This window comes from Candoia aspera, chromosome 4 (assembly GCF_035149785.1).
Source record: "Candoia aspera isolate rCanAsp1 chromosome 4, rCanAsp1.hap2, whole genome shotgun sequence".
Classification (NCBI taxonomy): domain Eukaryota; kingdom Metazoa; phylum Chordata; class Lepidosauria; order Squamata; family Boidae; genus Candoia; species Candoia aspera.
In genome coordinates this window covers 40669725-40692192 of record NC_086156.1, presented here as the reverse complement: position 1 = coordinate 40692192, position 22468 = coordinate 40669725, and the positions used below count along the sequence as shown (strand labels likewise).

General features: G+C 38.8%; 1 protein-coding gene across 2 annotated transcripts in view; it reads left to right on the top strand.

Annotated features, from left to right (window-relative positions):
• NEK10 (NIMA related kinase 10) overlaps positions 1-14651 on the top strand; it is a 127951-nt gene extending 113300 nt beyond the window's left edge. For both annotated transcript variants that reach the window (XM_063303912.1, XM_063303910.1), the window contains 4 exons: positions 42-150; positions 10221-10273; positions 10379-10434; positions 11654-14651. In XM_063303912.1, the coding sequence (XP_063159982.1) occupies positions 42-150; positions 10221-10273; positions 10379-10434; positions 11654-11702 (267 nt within the window). In that variant the 3' untranslated portion in view covers positions 11703-14651. The remainder of the gene's footprint in view (positions 1-41; positions 151-10220; positions 10274-10378; positions 10435-11653) is intronic.
• The last annotated feature ends 7817 nt before the right edge of the window (positions 14652-22468 follow it).

Genomic DNA, 22468 nt, shown 5'->3' with positions numbered 1-22468 from the left:
GAAAGAAATAGAGTTACCATTTGTTTTTTATCTTTTTGTAGGTACTTCAAGGCTCTCCAGAGTTGATTGAGCCTAATTTTTTGACCTCAGATTGTCACTTGTTGCTTCACTCTTCAGGTGGCAGTACTTTAGTCCTAGATGACAGACCAGGTAAGTCTAGCAAAAGCCACATTACTTAGTAGTTACTTAAGTTGACAATATCCAGTAAATGTGAATAATTACTACTAAATGCTCATTTAAACCAACAGAGGTTCAAGTGTCTTCTCTGGACCAAGGCACTATTTTTTTTCCACCTTTGATATAGCAGCTGCAGTGTACCTGGTCGACCATAATCACCAATGGCCTGGTAGAAACATCCCTTTTAAAATAATCTAATTTGAAAACAAAGCAAATTAACTAGGTGTGTTAACTATTTTATAGCTATATTTTGTCAGCAGCACTAACTCCAAGTCCATTTCTGAACTCAGTGTGGTAAGGTGCTTGTTGTTGTTTATTCATTTAGTCGCTTCCGACTCTTCGTGACTTCATGGACCAGCCCACGCCAGAGCTTCCTGTCAGTCGTCAACACCCCCAGCTCCCCCAGGGACGAGTCCGTCACCTCTAGAATATCATCCATCCACCTTGCCCTTGGTCAGCCCCTCTTCCTTTTGCCTTCCACTCTCCCTAGCATCAGCATCTTCTCCAGGGTGTCCTGTCTTCTCATTATGTGGCCAAAGTATTTCAGTTTTGCCTTTAATATCGTTCCCTCAAATGAGCAGTTTGGCTTTATTTCCTAGAGGATGGACTGGTTTGATTTTCTTGCAGTCCAAGGCACTCTCAGAATTTTCCTCCAACACCACAGTTCAAAACCATCGATCTTCCTTCTCTCAGCCTTCCTTATGGTCCAGCTCTCACAGCCATATGTTACTATGGGGAACACCATTGCTTTAACTATGCGGACCTTTGTTGTCAGTGTGATGTCTCTGCTCTTAACTATTTTATCAAGAATTGTCATTGCTCTTCTCCCAAGGATTAAGTGTCTTCTGATTTCCTGACTGCAGTCAGCATCTGCAGGAATCTTCGCACCTAGAAATACAATGTCTTTCACTGCTTCTACATTTTCTCCCTCTATTTGCCAGTTATCAATCAAGGTAGTTGCCATAATCTTGGTTTTTTTGAGGTTTAGCTGCAAGCCAGCTTTTGCACTTTCTTCTTTCACCTTCATCATAAGGCTCCTCAGTTCCTCTTCGCTTTCAGCCATCAACGTGGTATCATCTGCATATCTGAGATTGTTAATGTTTCTTCCAGAGATTTTAACTCCCGCCTTGGATTCCTCAAGCCCAGCATGTCGCATGATGTGTTCTGCATACAAGTTGAATAGGTAGGGTGAGAGTATACAGCCCTGCCGTACTCCTTTCCCAATCTTAAACCAGTCCGTTGTTCCGTGGTCTGTTCTTACTGTTGCTACTTGGTCGTTATACAGATTCTTCAGGAGGCATACAAGATGACTTGGTATCCCCATACCACTAAGAACTTGCCACAATTTGTTATGGTCCACACAGTCAAAGGCTTTAGAATAGTCGATAAAACAGAAATAGATGTTTTTCTGAAACTCCCTGGCTTTTTCCATTATCCAGCGGATATTGGCAATTTGGTCCCTAGTTCCTCTGCCTTTTCTAAACCCAGCTTGTACGTCTGGCAATTCTCGCTCCATGAATTGCTGAAGTCTACCTTGCAGGATCTTGAGCATTACCTTACTGGCATGTGAAATGAGTGCCACTGTTCGATAGTTTGAGCATTCTTTAGTGTTCCCCTTTTTTGGTATGGGAATATAAGTTGATTTTTTCCAATCTGATGGCCATTCTTGTGTTTTCCAAATTTGCTGGCATATAGCATGCATTACCTTGACAGCATCATCTCGCAAGATTTTGAACAGTTCAGCTGGGATGCCGTCGTCTCCTACTGCCTTGTTATTAGCAATGCTTCTTAAGGCCCATTCAACCTCACTCTTCAGGATGTCTGGCTCTAGCTCCCTGACCACACCGTCAAAGCTATCCCCAATATTGTTATCCTTCCTCTACAGGTCTTCTGTATATTCTTGCCACCTTTTCTTGATCTCTTCTTCTTCTGTTAGGTCCTTGTCATCTTTGTTTTTGATCATACCCATTTTTGCCTGGAATTTACCTCCGATGTTTCTAATTTTCTGGAAGAGGTTTCTTGTCCTTCCTATTCTTATTGTCTTCTTCCACTTCCGCGCATTGCTTGTTTAAAAATAATTCCTTATCTCTTCTGGCTAACCTCTGGAATTTTGCATTTAATTAGGCATATCTCCCCCTATCACTGTTGCCTTTTGCTTTCCTTCTTTCTTGGGCTACTTCTAGTGTCTCAGCAGACAGCCATTTTGCCTTCTTGGTTTTCTCTTTCTTTGGGACGTATTTTGTTGCCGCCTCTTGAACAATGTTGCGGACTTCTGTCCATAGTTCTTCTGGGACCCTATCTACTAAGTCCAGTCCCTTAAATCTATTCTTCACCTGCACTGCATATTCCTTAGGAATATTAGTGAGCTCATATCTAGCTGATCTGTGGGTCTTCCCTAATCTCTTTAGTCTGATCCTAAATTGTGCAAGAAGAAGTTCGTGATCTGAACTACAGTCAGCTCCAGGTCTTGTTTTTACCGACTGTATAGATGTCCACCACCTTTGGCTGCAAAGGATGTAGTCAATCTGATTTCGGTGTTGTCCATCTGGGGAAGTCCATGTATAATGCCGTCTCTTAGGTTGCTGGAAGAGAGTGTGTGTTATGCAGAGTGAATTGTTTTGGCAAAATTCTATCAGCCTATGTCCTGCTTCGTTTTGTTCACCCAGGCCATGCTTACCTGTAATTCCAGGTGTCATTTGACTGCCCACCTTAGCATTCCAGTCTCCCGTGCTGAAAATAACATCTCTTTTAGGTGTGTTGTCCAGTAGGTCCTGCAGATCCTCATAGAACTGCTCTACTTCAGCTTCTTCAGCATCTGTGGCTGGGGCGTATATTTGGATCACTGTGATGTTAGATGGCTTGCCCTGAATTCGAATTGAGATCATTGTATCATTTTTTGGATTGTATCCGAGCACTGCTTTAGCCACTTTACTATTAATTATGAAGGCTACTCCATTTCTTCTGTGGTCCTCTTGTCCACAGTAGTAGATCTGGTGGTCATTTGATGTGAAGTGGCCCATTCCAGTCCATTTCAGTTCACTGACACCCAGAATGTCTATCTTTAATCTTGACATCTCACCAATAACCACATCCAATTTGCCCTGGCTCATAGATCTTACATTCCAGGTTCCAATGGTGTGTTGATCCTTAGAACATCGGATTCTCCGTTCACCACCAGCACCGTCGGCCGCTAGCCGTCCTTTCGGCTTTGAGCTAGCTGCGTCATCACATCTGGGGCTAGTTGAACTCATCCTCTGTTCCTCCCCAGTAGCATTTTGACCATCTTCTGACCTGGGGGTCTCATCTTCCGATGGTATACCGACTTATCTGGTTGTACTGATCCATTTAGTTGTCACGGCAAGAATACTGGGGTGGGTTGCCATTACCTTCCCCAGGGATCTCATTTAGTCTGACCTCTCTGTCATGACCTTCCCGTCTTGGGTGGCCCTTCACGGTTTAGCTCATGGCATCATTGAGGTGCTCAAGCTCCAGCACCACGACAAGGTAACGATCCTTTGCTGAAGGGTAAGGTGCTAGTTTAATGTTAATGTTATGTTGCCTGAGATCAGGTACCCTGAAAAGCCCTTTAAATCTTATGATTTTCAGAATCCTAGTCCAGATGTACTGTCAAAACTAAACAAGGCAGGGAACTACTAGGAGAAGCATATGTTTGGTTATGACACACCAGTTATGGAGCAGCCTTCCCCCAAAATGTCACCTGGTCTCATTCCTGTGATAGTTTTGCTGTTCTGTTCGCTAACACTTTTTTTAATAACTCATGTAGCCTGACCTTTAGTCTATGTATTAATTTAAGGGGTATGAGGAGTTTTTTTCATAGGGTTGGAAGGGACCTTGGAGGTCTTCTAATCCAGCCCCCTGCCCAAGGCAGGAGTCATTTTTTGCTCATATTTTATGTTATTTTTGATTAAATGGTTTTATGCTGTATTTTGTACATAATTTCTTTCATCCTATGTAAATCACTGTGAGAAGTATACTACAGGGCAGCATATATGTGTTTTAAGTAAATAAGCACCAATAATAAAAATACAAAATAAACATCTTGAAATCCTATATTTGTACATTGTATAGAGAAAAAGTCACTTTCTGCACAGTTGCTTCTCAAACCATCCCTCCTTGTACTTCTCTTAATTGCTTTAAACTATAGCTACAGAGTCAGAGCTTTGGATCAGGACCCAGGTTCAAATTCCCACTCGTCTGTAAAATACTCAGGCTAATCACTGTCTCTCATCCTAAGTAGGTTGAAAAAAAGAGGGAAGCATGTAACCTATCTTAGACTCCCAGAAACATATGAGGCCATATTACAACATATCAAGCCATCTCTTCAAATTATAACCGCTAATTGGCAACAGACTTCCAGGATTTCATCAGGATTTGTTTTAGTCTTCCCCCAGAATACAAATATTAAATTAGGAATATTCTCTTAAAAACATGGGCTTTACCTCAAGTTACAGTCATATCTATGCATGTACAGGAAACAAATGTAATAAAAATACATAAAGATTATATTCTCTGACAAGGCTTGAGGCAAGAGGAAAGCAGTAATTGTTTCATGATACAGTGGATCAGCCAAAAATTAGAGAACAAGACAGAATTTCTCATGTTGTAACCTATTTTGAGAGCTTAGTTAGGCTAATAAGAGTGATATCGATATTAAAATAACAGTAATATATAACGAAATGAAGTGTTAGGAAAGCTTAAATGGATGTGAGGAGGGAGTAAGAGCAGTTTAATTTGAAAAAAAATATGTTAGAGGAAGACAAACCATCCTGCTGCTTGGAGAGCAACATAGCAAAAATTACAAAGGAAAAAATTGAAAAGCAAGAAAATAACTGCACTTAATGAAGGTAAAAGATGAGATATAACCTGGAGCGCTTACGGAAAAATACAGAACAAGTAGGTAAAAGTATAAAGCTTTATCAACAAGAATGACATGGTCCAAGCAAAATTAGATGCATGATTTTATGAGGAACACTTTGAAATGTCAAAAGTGGAGAAAGATAGCAATTGGGAAGACCAGAAAACAAGCAGTCTGTTTCTTATGAAACTGTGTAAGCTGGTGAATAAATCATGTTAACGTAGTTTATGTAAAAAATAATTTTGGAAGTTTCCATGGATTTTGCTCTTGTTTCAAAGATTTTCATGGCCCTATATAACTAAGTGTGCTGTAAGAATTTAAAGAAAAGCCAGCATTTTGTTCCCTTTGTGGGATATGACAAAAAGAGCAGAAAGGCCTGCCCTGCTTGCAGTTTCTTTCTGTGTTTGAGTACCATGTTGGTTTTCGTTTATAGGAGTAATGAACAACAGCAGTCTAGGGGATAGCAAGAGAGACCCCTTTCAAGAGTGGCCAGCCCTGAAATAGCAAAGAGCTTTCTCCTGCATTGCTATCTTGCTGTGAGATGCACTCCTTTCAGAAGAACAGTAGGATTGACTCCCCATTCTCTTAGCTTTTAAATGCATCTTTTAAACTTGGTCTTTAAGATGTTTTAAGGATTTTGTTGCTTTGTTCTTTTTTTTAACTTCTTTATGAAATTACTGGACTTTGTTGTAGGATATTGGTAGCCCTGGTGGAAAAAATAGTGAAAAAAATAACAAAGTGATACTTTCCTTTAAATGTTGGAGAAAGCTATGGTTATAGGAAACCATTTTTCTATCCTAGTAATTTAATTTTTTTCTGCTAATGTTTTTGGGTTATTTTTACACTGTGATTTTTAAGCTATACCTACAACAGGTGGCAGTACATAACTGATCTTGATTAACCTCAAAAAGCTAAGGAGTCAGATCTGCGTAGTACTTGAATGAAGGTCCATCAGGAAATCTCATGGAAATAGATTAGGTTGGAAAGTAAAAAAAAAAATCTCAGAAAAATAATAGAAAATTATGTCCATATTGTTGCCAAGAAAACTACATGCATATATTTATGAGCTCACTAGGAGCTGAGCTCAGTTCAAGGGAGACTTCATCTTTTTCTTAAGCTACTGCATTTAAATTCTTCAGTTTGTTCAGCTTTCTACATAGGAAACCAGAAAACTTTTCTTGCTCCATGTACAAGGAGCTTTCTCATACATTTGTGTGCAGTTTCATTAATAGTCATTACTGCCCATTGCAAATGGGGTTTATTCTACTTTGAAGGGAACAAAAGAATAACCAAGGAAACATTTGTATCTGAATCATTCTAGCTTTTCAGCCTTTTGGCTAGGAACAAGTGTAGCACTGTATCTGATACCTTTAGTTCTAGAAAGTTTACAAAATTACATTTCATAAATACTTAAGGAACAGTCCTAATGTTTGCTTTACTGACAAAAAATAAAAAATGTAGACATGGTTCAGCAATCAGAATTGGGCATCTACCAAACTTTTTTGTTTCTTACCCCCAAATCCAAGTTTATTCAACTCATTATGTTCAGGAAACAATATAGGTTTGTAACAAGACAATTTGAAAGAGACATTCCAACATTGCATCGCTTTTTTTAAATCTCAGCTTGATATCTTCAGATAGCACAGTCTAGAATAATGAAGTAGATGTTGTTTGAAAAGTCCAAGTAATTCTTTTTTTCCAAGTGATTCTTTTAAGCCGATATTCTTGGACCATAGAAATGAACTCAATTGAACTTATTTTCAAGTAAATATATTTATTATTTAGTTTGTAACACCAGAATAAGAAGATGTAAAAGAAATGAAACTGTTCTCATCTTTTGAATGAGAATAGAACAGTACTTGAATCAAATATAGATAATTGTGACGCACTCTAATTCCTTCTAATTTTCATGAAATACCTCACTTTTTAGCCTTACCTATGCAATCAAGGGAGCCATCCCAAAAGGGGCCTGTTTCCAGACTAAAGGTAAAGGTAAAGGTTTCCCTTGACGTAAAGTCCAGTCGTGTCCGACTCTAGGGGGCGGTGCTCATCTCCGTTTCAAAGCCTTGGAGCCGGCGTTGTCCATAGGACACTTCCGGGTCATGTGGCCAGCATGACTCATGGAACGCCGTTACCTTCCCGCCGAAGCGGTACCAATTAATCTACTCACATTTGCATGTTTTCGAACTGCTTGGTGTGCAGGAGCTGGGACGAGCAACGGGAGCTCACTCCGCTGCGCGGTTTTGAACCGCCGACCTTCCGATCGACAGCTCAGCGGTTTAACCCGCAGCGCCACCGCGTCCCATGTTTCCAGACTAGTCATCTGATAATTTAAGAACTGGGTTAGATATATTTATTCACAAAATGTGTCAGAGAAGTAAAATAACAACAAAAGCCAAAAATGACACTGCAGAGTAACATTGTACAAAAGATGGAATATACCAATAGATAGCAAACTTAAGAGTTATTGTATCATCTCTTGAAATCACAGCAATGATACGGTTTTAGGGAGGACAACTAGAAGTTGAGTGAATGTAATGGTATGTGAGTATGACCTTGGGAGACAGGATGAAACCCACAGCCTAGGCAACTGTCTCAGTCCACAGCATGGGACTGAGCATGGGAAGCATTTCAGAAGGGACCCTCCCTAGTTTTCTGGAGACTAAAAAGAGAGGAGGGGATAAATACTTTTAGTCTTGTAAGATTCTGTTAATATAACCTTACAATAAATAGGTTGAGTTCATCTGGGTGTGCTTGTTGTCTAGACTATCTCACCAGGCTGACATCAATCTTGCAAATCTGTGGACTGAGCTGCTTTTCCTTAGAAGGTTACATAGGCTGTGGTCTCCCAAGGTCATTCCCACATACCATTACAGTGGAAGAGAAGAAATGCTACAGAGACCCCATTGTATCAGAGTATCTGGCTCAAAAGTAGCCAGCAGTCTCATTTTTCCTTCTAGCAGTAAAATTTATTTTCAGGAAGGGGAGAGGGAGGAACAGCCTTAGAGCTGCATGAGGAAAACAGAGGAGCATTATATTCAGTGCATCTAAAGCCAACCTGTTTCTTGACTTGCCAGTGTTGTGGCCAGATACCAGTAATAGATGTACAAATGCAGGATTGTTTATTAGCATAATTAGAGTCTCCCTGGATGATACATCTCTGTCAACATTCAGGCTATTTTCTTTTCTTTGTTTTCAAGTGATTTTATTAATGATTATAATTACAACAGTAAAAACTAATACAAACTAAAAGGAAGATAGATAAATAGAAAGGAAGAGTAAAAGGAGAAAGTGGGAGAAAAGGGGTAAATAATAGAAAGAAAAAAGAGTAAGAATATAGTAAAGAAAAATAAAAGAAATATGTTAAGAAGTGACTTCTAACCTTTATCATAACAAGTATAAACAATTTTAGTAACTTTTCACCTCCCCTTGAATTACAACAAATTATCTCTTCTTCCCATATTCCATCTCTTATCTCTAAACAAATCCATGAAGCCTCATCATTTCAGTTCTCGTATCAGCAAAAGTTCATTAAGGGTTATCAGAAATAACATCTATTTTAACCTTGATCAAATAAACCAACTTGATATTACTTCCTTTTACTTATATCAATATTAATCTTTAGTCAATTCAAATAATGTCATAGAACTTGATTTCTTTTTCATTTCTTCTTTGTCTCTTCTCACAAGATTCTTCAAAGCTTTAACAAGTTTTTTTTGTAAGTCCAATATAGAAAAATTAACCAGGTCACTCTCTTGGTTTATTATTTGTATGTCCCTTTCAATTATTAAAACATCAGCTGGTTTCTTTTATAAGTCCAGTGTAACATCTTTTTCCATGTCATTCTTGTAGCCTGTCATGTGTAAATCCACTTTCAACTCAGTCTCTGTCTTGTCAGGTAGAACTTGTTCCTCCTCCATACCCTATCTTAGACATAGTTCAGCCAAAGGCAGATATCACTGTTGACATTGTTAATATTAATTTCTGGCTCCATTTTTCAAAAGTGTCTTTCAATATTTCTAGTGTTAGAACATTTTGTACCATTCTGTACCAGTTAGTCAAGTTTACGTGTTCTCCTTTAATTGAAATCTTGAGTTCCCTCTAGTGTCCACTGTTTAAAATCTTACCTTACTATGTTTTTAAAAAATTCTAAACAAAAGCATTTTCCCATGGGAAGGATTCTTTATAATTAATTCCAAAATCTTATTTCAAATTTATCTGGACCCGTAGTATGTTTGTGGCTTTCTAAAATCAAAGTTTTAATCAACCTTTTGCTGTTTATTTCAAAAAAAGTTTTTTAAGTTCTTAAGCTTGTAGCTAAAACTTCCTTTTATTTAGGATTGAAGGCAAACTCACCTGGTGCTTTCAGACTTGTTGATCAAAGGTTTCTAATAGCTGAAAAGTAGTTAACAAGCAATTTCCAAAAGTGATTAGAAAAAGAAATATGTGAACTTAGTGTCCTTTCAAAGGCACCGATCACGGTTTGAGCAAGATGGTTATTCCCTCATCTCCCAGCACTCAAAACCCACCAGAGACTGCTGTCTTGCGGTTTCCTCACAAGAAGCAACTGTCTGGAGCACTAGTGGGTAATCTCAAATTCTCTCCTTTGTCCAGAGAAGTTCGAAGAGCCGGTCTACTCACTGGCTCTTTGTTCTTCACCGCAGTTGTCAGCTCCACTTTTTGTGGAGCCTTCTTCAGTCCGCCATTCTTCGTCTGGAAGTCCAATATCAGGCTATTTTTTGATGAAGCTATCTTTGCTCCATCCTACTTCTTCAAGTGAGTGAATATAAGGGTTAAGTTAATATTTTTATTTTTGACGCTTTTTATAACTACAAAAAGAGACCAGTCACCTTGAGAGAAGAACTCACAACTCTTCTAATAGCAAGAATTACTATTAATTAAAATGAAGTATTCAGAACACCTAAACTAGTGCTGTTAAAATGAGCATACATTTGGACTTCGTAATCCTAGAGCAGATTTATATTTTATAAAAAGCTCAGTTTTTAACCCCTGAAGCTAAGTTTTTGTTATTATTTTTACATTATTGCAATATGTTCTATTATAAACTGATAATAGCTTTATTGCTGGAAAAACTTTCTGTATAGGAATTCACTTTATAAAAATGTCTGTTCCGTTATCCAACTTTATCTCATGTAATTACTTATAGGTCTTCCTAGCATTTTTGATATGGATGAAGGAATGACATATGAACAAATGCAGGTTAGACTTTGCATTATTTTTAGCATTGTTATAAGCAATCTTTAGCATTGTTATAAGCAATCTTTTGAAAAACTCATAATGAAACAGTGTACTTCATTTTCATAGACTGTGATCGAAGAGGTTCTGGAGGAATGTGGATATTACAATTTTACCTCAAACAGGTGAGTTTCATTTCAAAAGGAAATGTTAAATAGAGATGCAGTGATCGAATGCAGTCATTATTTTTTTTTCTAATAACAGGTCATGTTAAGTCTAACAGAATGCATCATTTAATGGAATGTAGGCAAGTGCTAGGCAGAACTGATATTGTAAGGTTTTGGACTATATTCCAACAGAAGAATAGCACAGTACTTCACTAATGAGTTTCCTCTCATTTCTTCTCTCCCTGTAAAGCCAATTTTTGGATTTAAAAAAATAAAAATCAATCAATAAAAAGTTCTTTTGAACAAAAATAAATACTGATAAAGTATACATTAATCTAGTTAGAAGATGGTTTGAAAAGGGTTTTGCACAAATAAAACTAGCAGAAGAAAGCAAAAGAATATGAAACAGAAGCACTGTATTTGGAAGAACCTGACATGAAACTGCACTTCTGCCTTCAGTAAGCACTGCTTTTCTCCACCCATCCCTGATAACTATGGCATCTGCTGACTTCCCATTAGTGACTGGTGTACATTTAGAAGTTAATCAGAGAGTCTTGTTAATCAACCAGATTAAAATGAATCACACTGAGTGATCAAAACTAGAAGATACAGAGTCAGTTAACCCAATATTGTGAATTCTGCCTGGCAGATGCTCTCAAAGACCAGAGTTTGAGATATCAACCAAAGTTAACTTTTTAACTGCAGGTGCTATGCATGAACAATCTGCTTGGAATTGATACACTTTAGAATTAGCTATATTTTCTCCCCAATCAATGACACTAAAATATAAAGAACAGAATGTTTAGTAATCAAATTGCCATTTTACATAGTAAAGCTGAATATCTGTCTTGCTTCAGTTTACATGTATCAGATTTCTCATGGCTCACATTTCTGGGATGGAAAAAGCATCTCTGGATGTCCAGTTCTTAAGATTTTGCTTAGAAAATGTTGCTGTTTATTGAACTCTGTAACCAAAACAGATTGTTGAATGCCTTGTAAAACCAGCGTGTCTACAATTTCTACTAACTTCCAGCAAGCTGGACTTTTGCTCATGCATACTGACAGTGCTATCATCCCCTAAATGAGAAGATCATAACATGGTCTACCTGACTCTGTTGATGCATCTCTTGTATATTCCAGTTTGGTAGCACAAAGATTTAATCTGATTCAAGATGAAAATGCTATGGATTTTTTTCATTCCATTAAACAAACACTTATAGCTCTTAAATCTTTTTAGGTATCAATACTATCCATGGGGAGCAAGAAATCATCCAGCCAGAAGATGAGCACCTGGAATTCTGACTACATTGGCAGGTTTTCTAATGAGGTCTAAATGTCTTGACTTCAGCTGTTACTGTCTCACTGCCAAAAGGAAACACTTTGCATAAAATACAAGGCAAGAGGAAACACAAAGAAAAGAAAAAGCAATCCAACCTTCTGTGTAGCTTACAGAGAATCCCCCAAACAGTAGAACTATAGCACATATCTCTGGCAGTAGGTATATGCAATATAGTTTTGGTTGTCAAGGTACGGTTTGTACAGAATGTAAACATTCTTCCAGGTACTTCCATTAAGGTGACAATGCACTGCTGTTCAGCCCATTCTTGATTTTTGGAATGGTCTGTTGAATACTCAGGTTTATTGGAAATCTATCTTAGTTTTTATAGATTTGCTAATATCAGACCTTATATTTTTTATAATAGAATATATTTTGTGAGGAGAGAAATTCAGAATGTTTGAGGAAACGGGACAAACTCTTGCTATATTAGAATCAAAAATAGTTTGGGAGTCAGAAAAAAGCATTCAAAATACTACTTTAGTTACTTGAATTAGTTGGGGTTTATGCTGCAAATATGGTATATTAGACAGTATTCATAACTTTTACAGCTTCTAGTATTTGTTAAATCTGAAGGTTAAAGCTTGGAACACATTTAGATTCTATAAATAAGTAAATTCCAGTGTCCGATCTAGATATAGATATAAAGCCACACAAAAACCTGTACAGATATATCTATATTAAATAAATACCCTAATTAATTTTTATTGCTAGTCAGATATGTAGCAGATAATGCACTTTGGAGAAACTAAAAGTGTTTCTTAAAAATGCTTGTAAAATAGTAATGCACATGTCACTGTTACCTAGACATTTCCTTTCCTTTGGCATTTTTCAGTGCTATCAATTTAGTAAATATTGAGTAAATGTATGGTTATCTACAATAATGCTTTAAGTGACATAGATTGGATGTAATATTTCCAAATTCCATTGCCTTTTTTTAATGAGAACATTTTTAAAAGCTTTAACATAGGTTATAAGTCTTTTGGCACATAAGGTGAAGGGCAACATTGGATATTGTTTGAGGGGACTGGAAGAGAAAGGGGAATCCATTCTACCAACTGTATTTATTGGTAGTCACACTGTTAGAATTTACATATTATATAATCTATATGTACACTAACATTATTTTTGAAGTTACATGCTTACTGTAATTTAAATTACTAGGAGGCATAATACTAATACAGGACACCATTTTTACTTGAGATAGAAATGGAGAATGCAAGCTAGGAAAAAAGTGTGTTCAAATTGCCTACTCTAACACATCTTAATCTGCCACAAATGACATGATTGATTTGAGGTAAACCAAAAAGGACATTTGAAATCTAAACAAGAGAACTGCAAAACACTACATAGCATTGCTGTTTGTCACTTTCAAAAGGCAGTAATATTTCAGCAGTGTTTGCTGCATTTAGGTGATAAAGTTGGTAAGGAAGATGCACATACTGAAATATTCAGTAGGACTGCACAGATCAGAAATTGGCCAGGTTCCAATATGTATGTACAGTGTGTTTTAGGGGCTGTGGATCTCCTCTTTGCATTTTGCTTGTTCACCACAATAAAATCAGTGGAACTAAGCAGCTGCATGGTTCATAGGTGGCAAATATTTTTGCACAACAAACTGTGTTCAAGACATTTAATGTGGAAAGTGCAATAGTTCTGAAGGATACTGATAGACAACAACAGATAAAAATAATAGTAACTGATCCAGTGGCAATTGCAAGGGGTGGTCAAGATGGTAGCCACAGAATCATGGTTAAAACCCCACCCCTTTCTACATGCATCAGATGTTGACACGCATTCAAAAGAGGTGGGCTTCAATTACAAAGGCTCAACCACTGTTGTGTCTGTCTTGATGCTGCCTACAAACACCACTGAACTGAGCTGTCATACTTTTTGGATCAGAAATTAAAAACTGGGCAGAATTTTGTTCAGGCAATGACAGTTTTTCTATTGCATTGTCTCAAAAGTGATTCTTGATAATTAGGGAATTGATAGCTCCGAGCCATGTCAAAGACATTTTGTTGATGCTGAAATTGATAGAAACTGGTCACCCAAGAATCTCTTTAGATCCAAGGTCTCTCCCCCTCATGCTTTTCTATTCACAGATTCTGTTCTGTACCAAATTAAGCGAATGCAGAGATTTCCCTGTGGTTCTTCAAACTATGTACCACAGCAGGGGCATCTTTTCAGGTATAAACAAACTTAGGGCATACCATAAATTTCAAGGAAACTCTGCTTCCTATCACTGCTGATATCACAGTGTAGTTAAGAACCTTTGTATTTGTATAGTTTTCCTTCCAATTTTTTTATTGCTGTTACCATAGACCAAATGCTTGTACAGTGATACTGAATTTGACAGTACCATCTGTAATGGCCTTTGAAATAGGAACCATTTGAGAGTCTGATTTTGAAATTGCAAATAATAAAGCATGCTGATTACTTTTTTAAAAAAATGTGTGTAATTATACTGGCAACCTTCAAAACTCAACATTCATCATTTTGGGAATAAAAAAATAATCATGGCATCTTTCTAATTTTAGAATATCAGACTACCAAAATCATTGCAAGGTGGAACATTTACATTCACAATGACTTTGATTTAAAATATCATCTAGTGAAAAGATAGAACATTCTACCTAGAATAATAGTTTTGCCTCAAACACTGAAATTGAGGAAGGTTCTAATTATTTTTCTCTGCTCTCTTCTTATAGCAATTTTGTTTTCAAGTGTTAGCAGGAAGCAATACAAAATTGACTTTTTATGCAATTATCATCTATACAGCTTTTTATTTAGTATAGTTACAGTAACAGGGATGGCTTTTTTCTAAATTTATTAATATGCTACACTAGTTGATAATTGAAAGTATTTATTGATAAAATAAACATAATATTGAAATATATTATTTTGATAGCTATTACTTATTGCAATTACTGCTTAAATGCCAATTTCATTTTGCCTGAGTTGCAGATTGAAGAGATAAAAGGAAGAGTGCCTGAGAGGTTGGGTGAGGGAATGGAAATAAGAATGGTGGCAATAGCCACACAGTCAAAGCCCCACACCTTTTTACCTGCAGTACATGTAAAATGGGTAACTCATATAACAATACAGACATACGAATCTCACTGGTATATTACACTAATAAATATTAAAAATCCTAGTTTTTATTTTTCTTTGATCATTGTTTAAAAGAAGTATAACGTTCAGCAAGAGTAAGATATCTCTTACAATAGCTGTGTAACAACCATGGACAAGACACATCTGTATGTGGGTCACTGCTGCTCTCTGAGCTTGTTGTTTGCTTGCAGACATTTCATTACCTGACTTGTTAACACCATCCAGTGTTGTGGTTTGATCTGGTGTTAGAAGGATTGACAAATGAGCTAACATGTCCTTCATGAGGGGTAGAGGGTACTTGTTGACAATAGAGACGGAATTTAACCCTTGATAGTCCGTACAGAGTCGAAGCATGCCATCTTTCTTTTCCCGGAATAACACAGGGGCCCCAACTGGGGAATTAGCAGGTTCAATAAACCCCCTTGACAGATTTTTGTCAGTGAAGTCCCGTAATGCCTCAAGCTCCTTCTGAGTCATCGGATAAATTTTTGGCTTGGGCAATTGAGCGTTGGGGACCAACTCTATTGCACAGTCAGTTTTCCAGTAGGGGCGTAACTGATCTGCTTCCATCTCCCCAAATACGTCTGCAAATTCTTGGTATCAATTGGGCAAGCCTTCTAAATGTGGCAAGTCAGGGTGTGGTGTGGCGATCGCTGCCCTTCCAACCCCCGCATGTGCAACTATCTCCGCTGTAGGAGCTTGGTAAAATCCATCTTTAAAAGTCACAGTTGTGTGCCCCCAGTTTATATAGGGGCTTCAATAGGTCAACCAGGGGATCCCCAGGATTACCAAGGGATTGCCAACAGGTGCTACAACGAATTTCAAAGTCTCACGGTGGCTGCCCATTTGCATTGCCACAGTTCCAGTGAAATGGGTTGCTGCCCCCCCCCCGCTGTTGAACCATCCAACTGTGTGAAGATCAAAGGATGCTGGAGGGGAAAACTAGGCAGTTCCAAAGCAACAACCAGATCAGGGTGAATTAAAGACCTGGAACACCCAGAGTCAACTAAAGCCCATACCTCTGTAGTTTTTGTGCGGGAACCCAATTTCACTTTTATTGCTAAAGTGTGACAGTCAGCACTCACCATAGCATCTTTGCGCCCATCCTCTTCCACCTGCCCGCTGGTGCCCTTCATGGCAGGTGGCTGGCGTTTCCTGCCGGCTCCTTAGAGTCGTCTTCAGCCTCTCCCGAGAAGTAGATTACTTCTTCAGCGTCGGCTGTTCCTTTGGCTGCTGTCGTTCACCGTGACGGGGGGGCGATTTGGCCGGCGGCTTCCCCACTCGATCTCCAGCCTTGGCTTTTGGGCAATCAGCTGCTCAATGGCCCTCCTTTCCACATCGGAGACACCCCTCACGTAGCGCTGATCTCTCTCCTCATCCCAGGCTCTATAGCTTGGCCGGGCAGCAGTCGCAGCACTTTGGGGTCCTCTCATGGTGGTGGGTGGTTTTTCAGATTTTCTAGTTTGTATGAAGGTATGCTGAACGTGCTCAGCCTTTCCTGCCAGACAGATCCAGTCATACAATGTCTCAGGGTCGTCTCTACACAACGCCCAACACAGGACGTCCTGGTTGAGTCCCTCTTTAAAACGCTCTATTAGAGTTGACTCAGACCAGTCAGTGATTTTCCCAGCCAGAGCTTTAAACTCTAGAGCATAATCAGCTACTGACATTTGGCCCCGGGAAAGATCCTTCAGCGCCTTCTTAGCTCTTGCCTTGGCCAGAGGATCTTCAAAATGCAGCTTTAAAGGCCACATGAAATCATCGAAATAATCAAGTGCAGGGGAGTCAGCATCACTTAACTGAACATACCAGTCAGCCGCTCGACCCTTCAACTTGGTGGCAATGGCAGTTATTTTAGCCTCTTCGGACGGGAAGCATGCCCCAAACTGTCTCATATAACTTTTAGCATTAGTTAAAAAGAAAGATAACTTTGTTGGATCCCCATCAAATTTGACAGAAAAGTCTCTCACTCTGCCTCCGGTTGGAGTGGAACCAGCAGGCGCTTGAGTGGTTTGGCCCCAGGTTACAGTAGCTTTCCCTTTACGGGGTGGGGATACTGATGGCTGGGCTCTGTGGGGTGGAGATTCATCCCAGAGCCATCTCCGGCCCTGCTCCACTGGCGGTCTGGATGGGAGGATGGGGGATGGTTGCGGGAAGCTGGGATCTCCTCCGCGTCTCTCCTGCCCCTCCAGTGAAAAAGACAGGTTTTTCAACATGTACTCCATCGATTCTATTTTGGCTTCCACCACTCTTAGTCTCTCAGGGGTTTGAGAGTCCCCTCTCCTTCACGTGCCCGGTTTCCTCTCAGTTGACACAGTAGTAGATTCTTTGTCTGGGGTTAGTAGGAACCAATACTTCCAGGACATCCCTGACATCCCTGGTTGGGGTTCCCCCACTTCATCCAAGGTGATCAACTCTGTGAGCAATTCGCTGGGTGCCGGTTGCTTTGGCTCTTCCCGTTGTCAGATTCCTCTGAATCAGAATTGGAATTTGATTCATCCCTTGACAGGTCTCGGGATTCTGAAGGTTCTGTGGTGAGATTCAGTTCTCCACTCTTGACCATCGACTCAGGCATCAAGCTAGCTGTCTCCTCGAGTCCCCCAGTCATGGATTTTGACTCAGCCATAGTTAACTATTTTCTCTCACAAGAAACTGATCTTGGTAGGAGCTAACGGTACAACTTTGGAGATTCTCAGCTTTATGTAATGGTTGCCTATTCTAAAACACCATCAGGCTCATGAGCAGGAATTCAAAGATATCTGATTTATTAAAGAATAGTATGCAGGATCACAGAGAAAGCTGAGAATGATGAAAGCGCGCCAAATTCAAACTAAAAACCCTCGGTGCAAATGAAATCCCTCCCCCCGTAGAATCTTCTCAAGTTCACAATCCCAGGTGCTCCTAACGGTTTCTGATGGTCTGCGGGAAAAGTCCTTGAACAGATAACATAATCCAAACACATTCCATTGAAATGAACATAGATACAGAGCTTGGCACAAGGTCTCACAGCAGCTCCCTTCCAAACAGAAATGCGCGTCAGCGCCATGGCATGTGAAATGTTACAATGTATAAACTACATTGAATCAGTGAACATGACAGTGCTATTACAAAAAAGTGAAGAAATACAACAAAAGAAAAAAAACTTGTCATACTATATTGTTATAGTTACAAATCTAAATATATTTAATGTAAATATTCAAATGCATATATACTTCTGATATATTTATATGACTATCGTGTGTGTGTGTGTGTATATACACAAAATACAGAAGGTTTATATACACTGTGTGTATGTGTATAGAAATAGAAATATTAACCTACCGTATTTTGAATAAATGAGTCCCATATTTCATTATACTTGTCCATACAAAATCTAGGTCTATAGGCAATCTGCTTGTAAATAGCAAGTACAGTCAGGTCTTCAATCCATTGAAGACCATACATTTGGGGACATACATTTATGTAAATGGGGCCATACATTTATCTTTCCAATGCTGCAATATCAGTCTTTTGGCCACAGTAAGGGCATGGAGAATCCATTTACATTGTCCATGTCAAATTCCATGTACTACTGTAGGTATATAGTTCAAAAGAATATTATCTTCTCAGAATTTTATCTTTTGTTGCACAATCATACTTATATAGTCCACTATTTTCTCCCCAAATCTAATAAATATAGGACATTGTAAAAACATATGCTTGAAAGAGGCATTGTCCTTATTACGCCTCCCACAAAATGCTGTTTTTGACAATCCTTTTCTATGCAATTGTTGTGGAGTCCAGTAAATCCTAAATAATATTTTTGTTGTATTAAGTCATAGTTTAAGGTCCATTGACACTCTTGCCATAGAAGTTAAGACACTGTCCCATTGTCTAGCTAATACAGAAACCTCTAATTCTTTATTCCACTCATCCCTTAACATCTGCATTTCAAATTGATTTATTGATAACAAATATCTATAAAAACTAATAGGGTTTTTTTGTTTTTTGTTTTAAAGGATTAACAAGTTGTTCTAGTATCTCAGGTGTCTCAGAAACTGAAAATGCTGTGGGTCCAAACAACGTTGTTAACAAATGTTGTAGCTGTAAATATTGCCATTGAGATACATCTAATAGATGATATTTATCTCTTAACATGGCATATGTTAAAAATTCATCTTCATAATCAGTTTCTCCAAAGTCAATATCCCCGCCTCTGTCCAGTTCTTCCATATCACCATCTTCTTCCGAATTTTTAAAGTTGGGTTTCCCCATAAAGTCAATTTAGAATAGGAAAAGGGGTCAAATCTTTTATTAGACATCACATTCCATAACTTTCTAGCTGACACAGTTGTTTCTATAGATACTAGAGTTCTAATGTATTTTGATCCTAATACTGTCCAACCAAAGGTGCTATATATGTATATTCCAAAGTCACTCAAATCAGAACATGAACACCAATTGTTGGTTTCCAGTATCCAGTTGTTTTCGTTTGAGGAAGAGAGGATAAACTTATTTTGAGGTTAATGCAGAAGTTGACGTATGTTTCCTAAGTGAAAATGATGGGAAATCATGCCACTAATTTTTATCAGTCAGGGTGCCACCATTCATTGGCCTTGTTAGAGAAGGTTATAGGGTTTGTTTGTTTTTTAAAAAAAAACAGGCTTAGGGGCTGCTTGTAGCCCTAGTGCCATCACTTGCTTTTCCCTGTTTCACAGTGATTTCCTTAGCTTGAGCATGGTAGCAAGCTATAGATACACTTGTAGGACTAGACTGCCTTTTATTTAGGATTATGAAAATAACTAGAAATTCATTCTGTGTCATTTCTTATATGTTCACATACTATTTCTTTTCACTATTTCTTTTTGTTCAGTTTCTCAGCAAATCATTGTCATACTGTTCCTGTTCATATTTTTATGCAACTTAGTGCCTACCCTAATGCATGTTTTTTAACCACTGCCCATTATATACTTCCTGTAATATACAGATTATTTAAAACTAACCTAGCCCTCCTACACTTGTCTGAACACGTTTCCCAAATATACATGAATCCTGATGTAACATATACCAATTTTTATAAATCTTTCCACCAAGTATAGAGAATAGCAGCAGACCCTGCATTTCAGTCATATGTACTATGGTCAAGTCTGTCGAGATGAAACATGGTGTTTCAAGATAACAGAAATTAATAGTAGCTGTAGAGACCTAGACAGACACACTGACAGAACACATTAAGAACTGATTAACTGCAATACTGGGGTGGAGAAGCAGTAACGTACCATTTTCAGCAATATTCCCACTTACTATAGATGCTTCTAATCCATAATAGTTGTGATATATAGTGTGTACTATATTCTGTAGTGCAGTATATACTGTATAAGATATTTCCCCTTTGGCTTAAAATAAAGCTAGGAAATATTTATATTAGATATATTCCTGAGTTATTTTTAAGATACTACTTCATTCTTTGATCTTCAAGCATTAACATACAATGTACAGTTTCAGTTCTGATACTAAAGAGTCTTAACTTTGGCAGAAATACTTATTTTAAAGAGCTGTTGTCATGAGAAATGTCAAGGACTGAATGGGGAATTAGCTTTATTAGATTCAGGGACTAACCAATATTAACAGGCCAATAACAGGCAAACTCTTGCTTTACTGGGTGACAGCTTTTATATTTTATCCATTGACATATTGAGAACAAACTTTATTGAGTTTTCTTTTTTAAAAATATCTGAGCACAATGTCTGCCACAGTTTGATGGATTTGTGTACAAAATATACACCATGCACAGTATCCCTCTGTCCCAAAGAAAGTTTGTGCACTTGTTCAAGCTTCTTATTCCAGACTTGCTATGCTCAAAATCATTTAATGAGAATTTGTATATTGTAAACTATCAATACTGAGATTTACAAAACAGAACAAACAATTTTACTTCAAACTTAACAGAAAGAAGCTGCTAAAACTCCTGAACACCTGTTTGTTTGTTCAGCAGATTTATATAGCCGCCCATCTCACAAAATGTGACTCTGGATGGCGTACAAAACATAATGACAATAAAAACCATAAAACACAACATTAATAAAAAAGAAAACATAAAAACCCAAGATTGTGGGAGAACAACAGTCACTTGACATCACATAGCCACCTTGCAGGCTCACCATGGGATCTCCAAGGTTGATGGAAAAACTGTTTTTAAAGGCTTTCTGGAAGGTAAGCAGGGATGGGCCCAACCTCACCTCAGGGGGAATGATGTTCCAGAGGGTGGGGGCCACAGTAGAAAAGGCATGCCATGTGGGTCCTGCCAGACGGAGCTCCTTAGCAGACAGGACCTGCAGTATACTCCTTGTGCTCAACCTGATGGGACAGGTAGATGTGATCAGGAAGAGGCAGTTCCTCAGATAACCTGGTCCTATGCCATATAGGGCTTTAAAGATCAAAAACAGCATCTTGAATTGCACCTGGAAACAAACTGGCAGCCAACGCAGCTTGTGTAACAGGTGTAATGTGCATCATCCTAGGGGCACACATAACTGTCTGCATTCTGCACCAGTTGAAGCTTCCGGATGTTGTTCAAGGGTAGCCCCATGTAGAGTGTGTTACAGTAATCCATTCTGGAAGTGACCAGGGCATGAGTAACTGTGGGTAGGGCCTCATAGTCTAGGAAGGGGCATAACTGGTGCACAACGTGAAGTTGTGCAAAGGCTCTCCTAGCCATGACTGCCACCTGCTCCTTAAGCAGGAGTCATGAGTCTAGAAGGACCTAGATGGTGCACTACTCTGGGGTAGTGCCACCTCATGCAGTAACAAAGATGATACAGTCCTATATCCCAAGAGCCAGTTTGGTCTGGTAGTTAAGGCAATGGGTTAGAAACTAGGAGATTGAGAGTTCTAGTCCCACTTTAGGCATGAAAGCTGGCTGTGTGACCTTGGGCCAGTCACTTTCTCTCAGCCCAACTCACCTCACAGGGTTGTTGTTGTGGGGAAAATAGGAGGAAGGAGTATTAGGTATGTTCGCCACCTTCAGTTATTTATAAAAATAATAAATGGATCGTTAGTAAATAAATAAATCTTGAGAAGGCCCAAAAACCCGGAGCCACTTAGTCTTGCCAGGGTTCAGCTGAAGCCTGTTTTTCCCCATCCAGACCCCTGCAGCCTCTAGGCACTTGGAAAAGACATCAACAGCCTTGCTTAGCTCACCAGAGGCAGAGATATATAACTGGGTATTATCAACGTATTGATGATACCTCATCCCATGGCAATGAATGATCTCACCCAGCAGCTTCATGTAGATGTTAAATAGGAGTGGAGAGAGAACTGAACCCTGAAGAGCACCAGTTAGTAGGAGTTGAGGGCAAGACCTCTCACTTCCAATCAACACTGACTGATACCAGCCCTGCAGAAAGGAAGCAAACCACAATACTGTGCTGCCCACTCCCAACCCATGGAGCCAATCCAGAAGGATACCATGGTGAATGGTATCAAAGGCTGCTGAGAGGTCAAGAAAAGCAAAGACAGATGCACTGTCCCTGTCCCACTTCTGTCAGATATCACCCAAAAGCACGACCAGTGCCATCTCTGTCCCATGCCAAGGCCTGAATCCTAACTGAAAGGGGTCCAGAT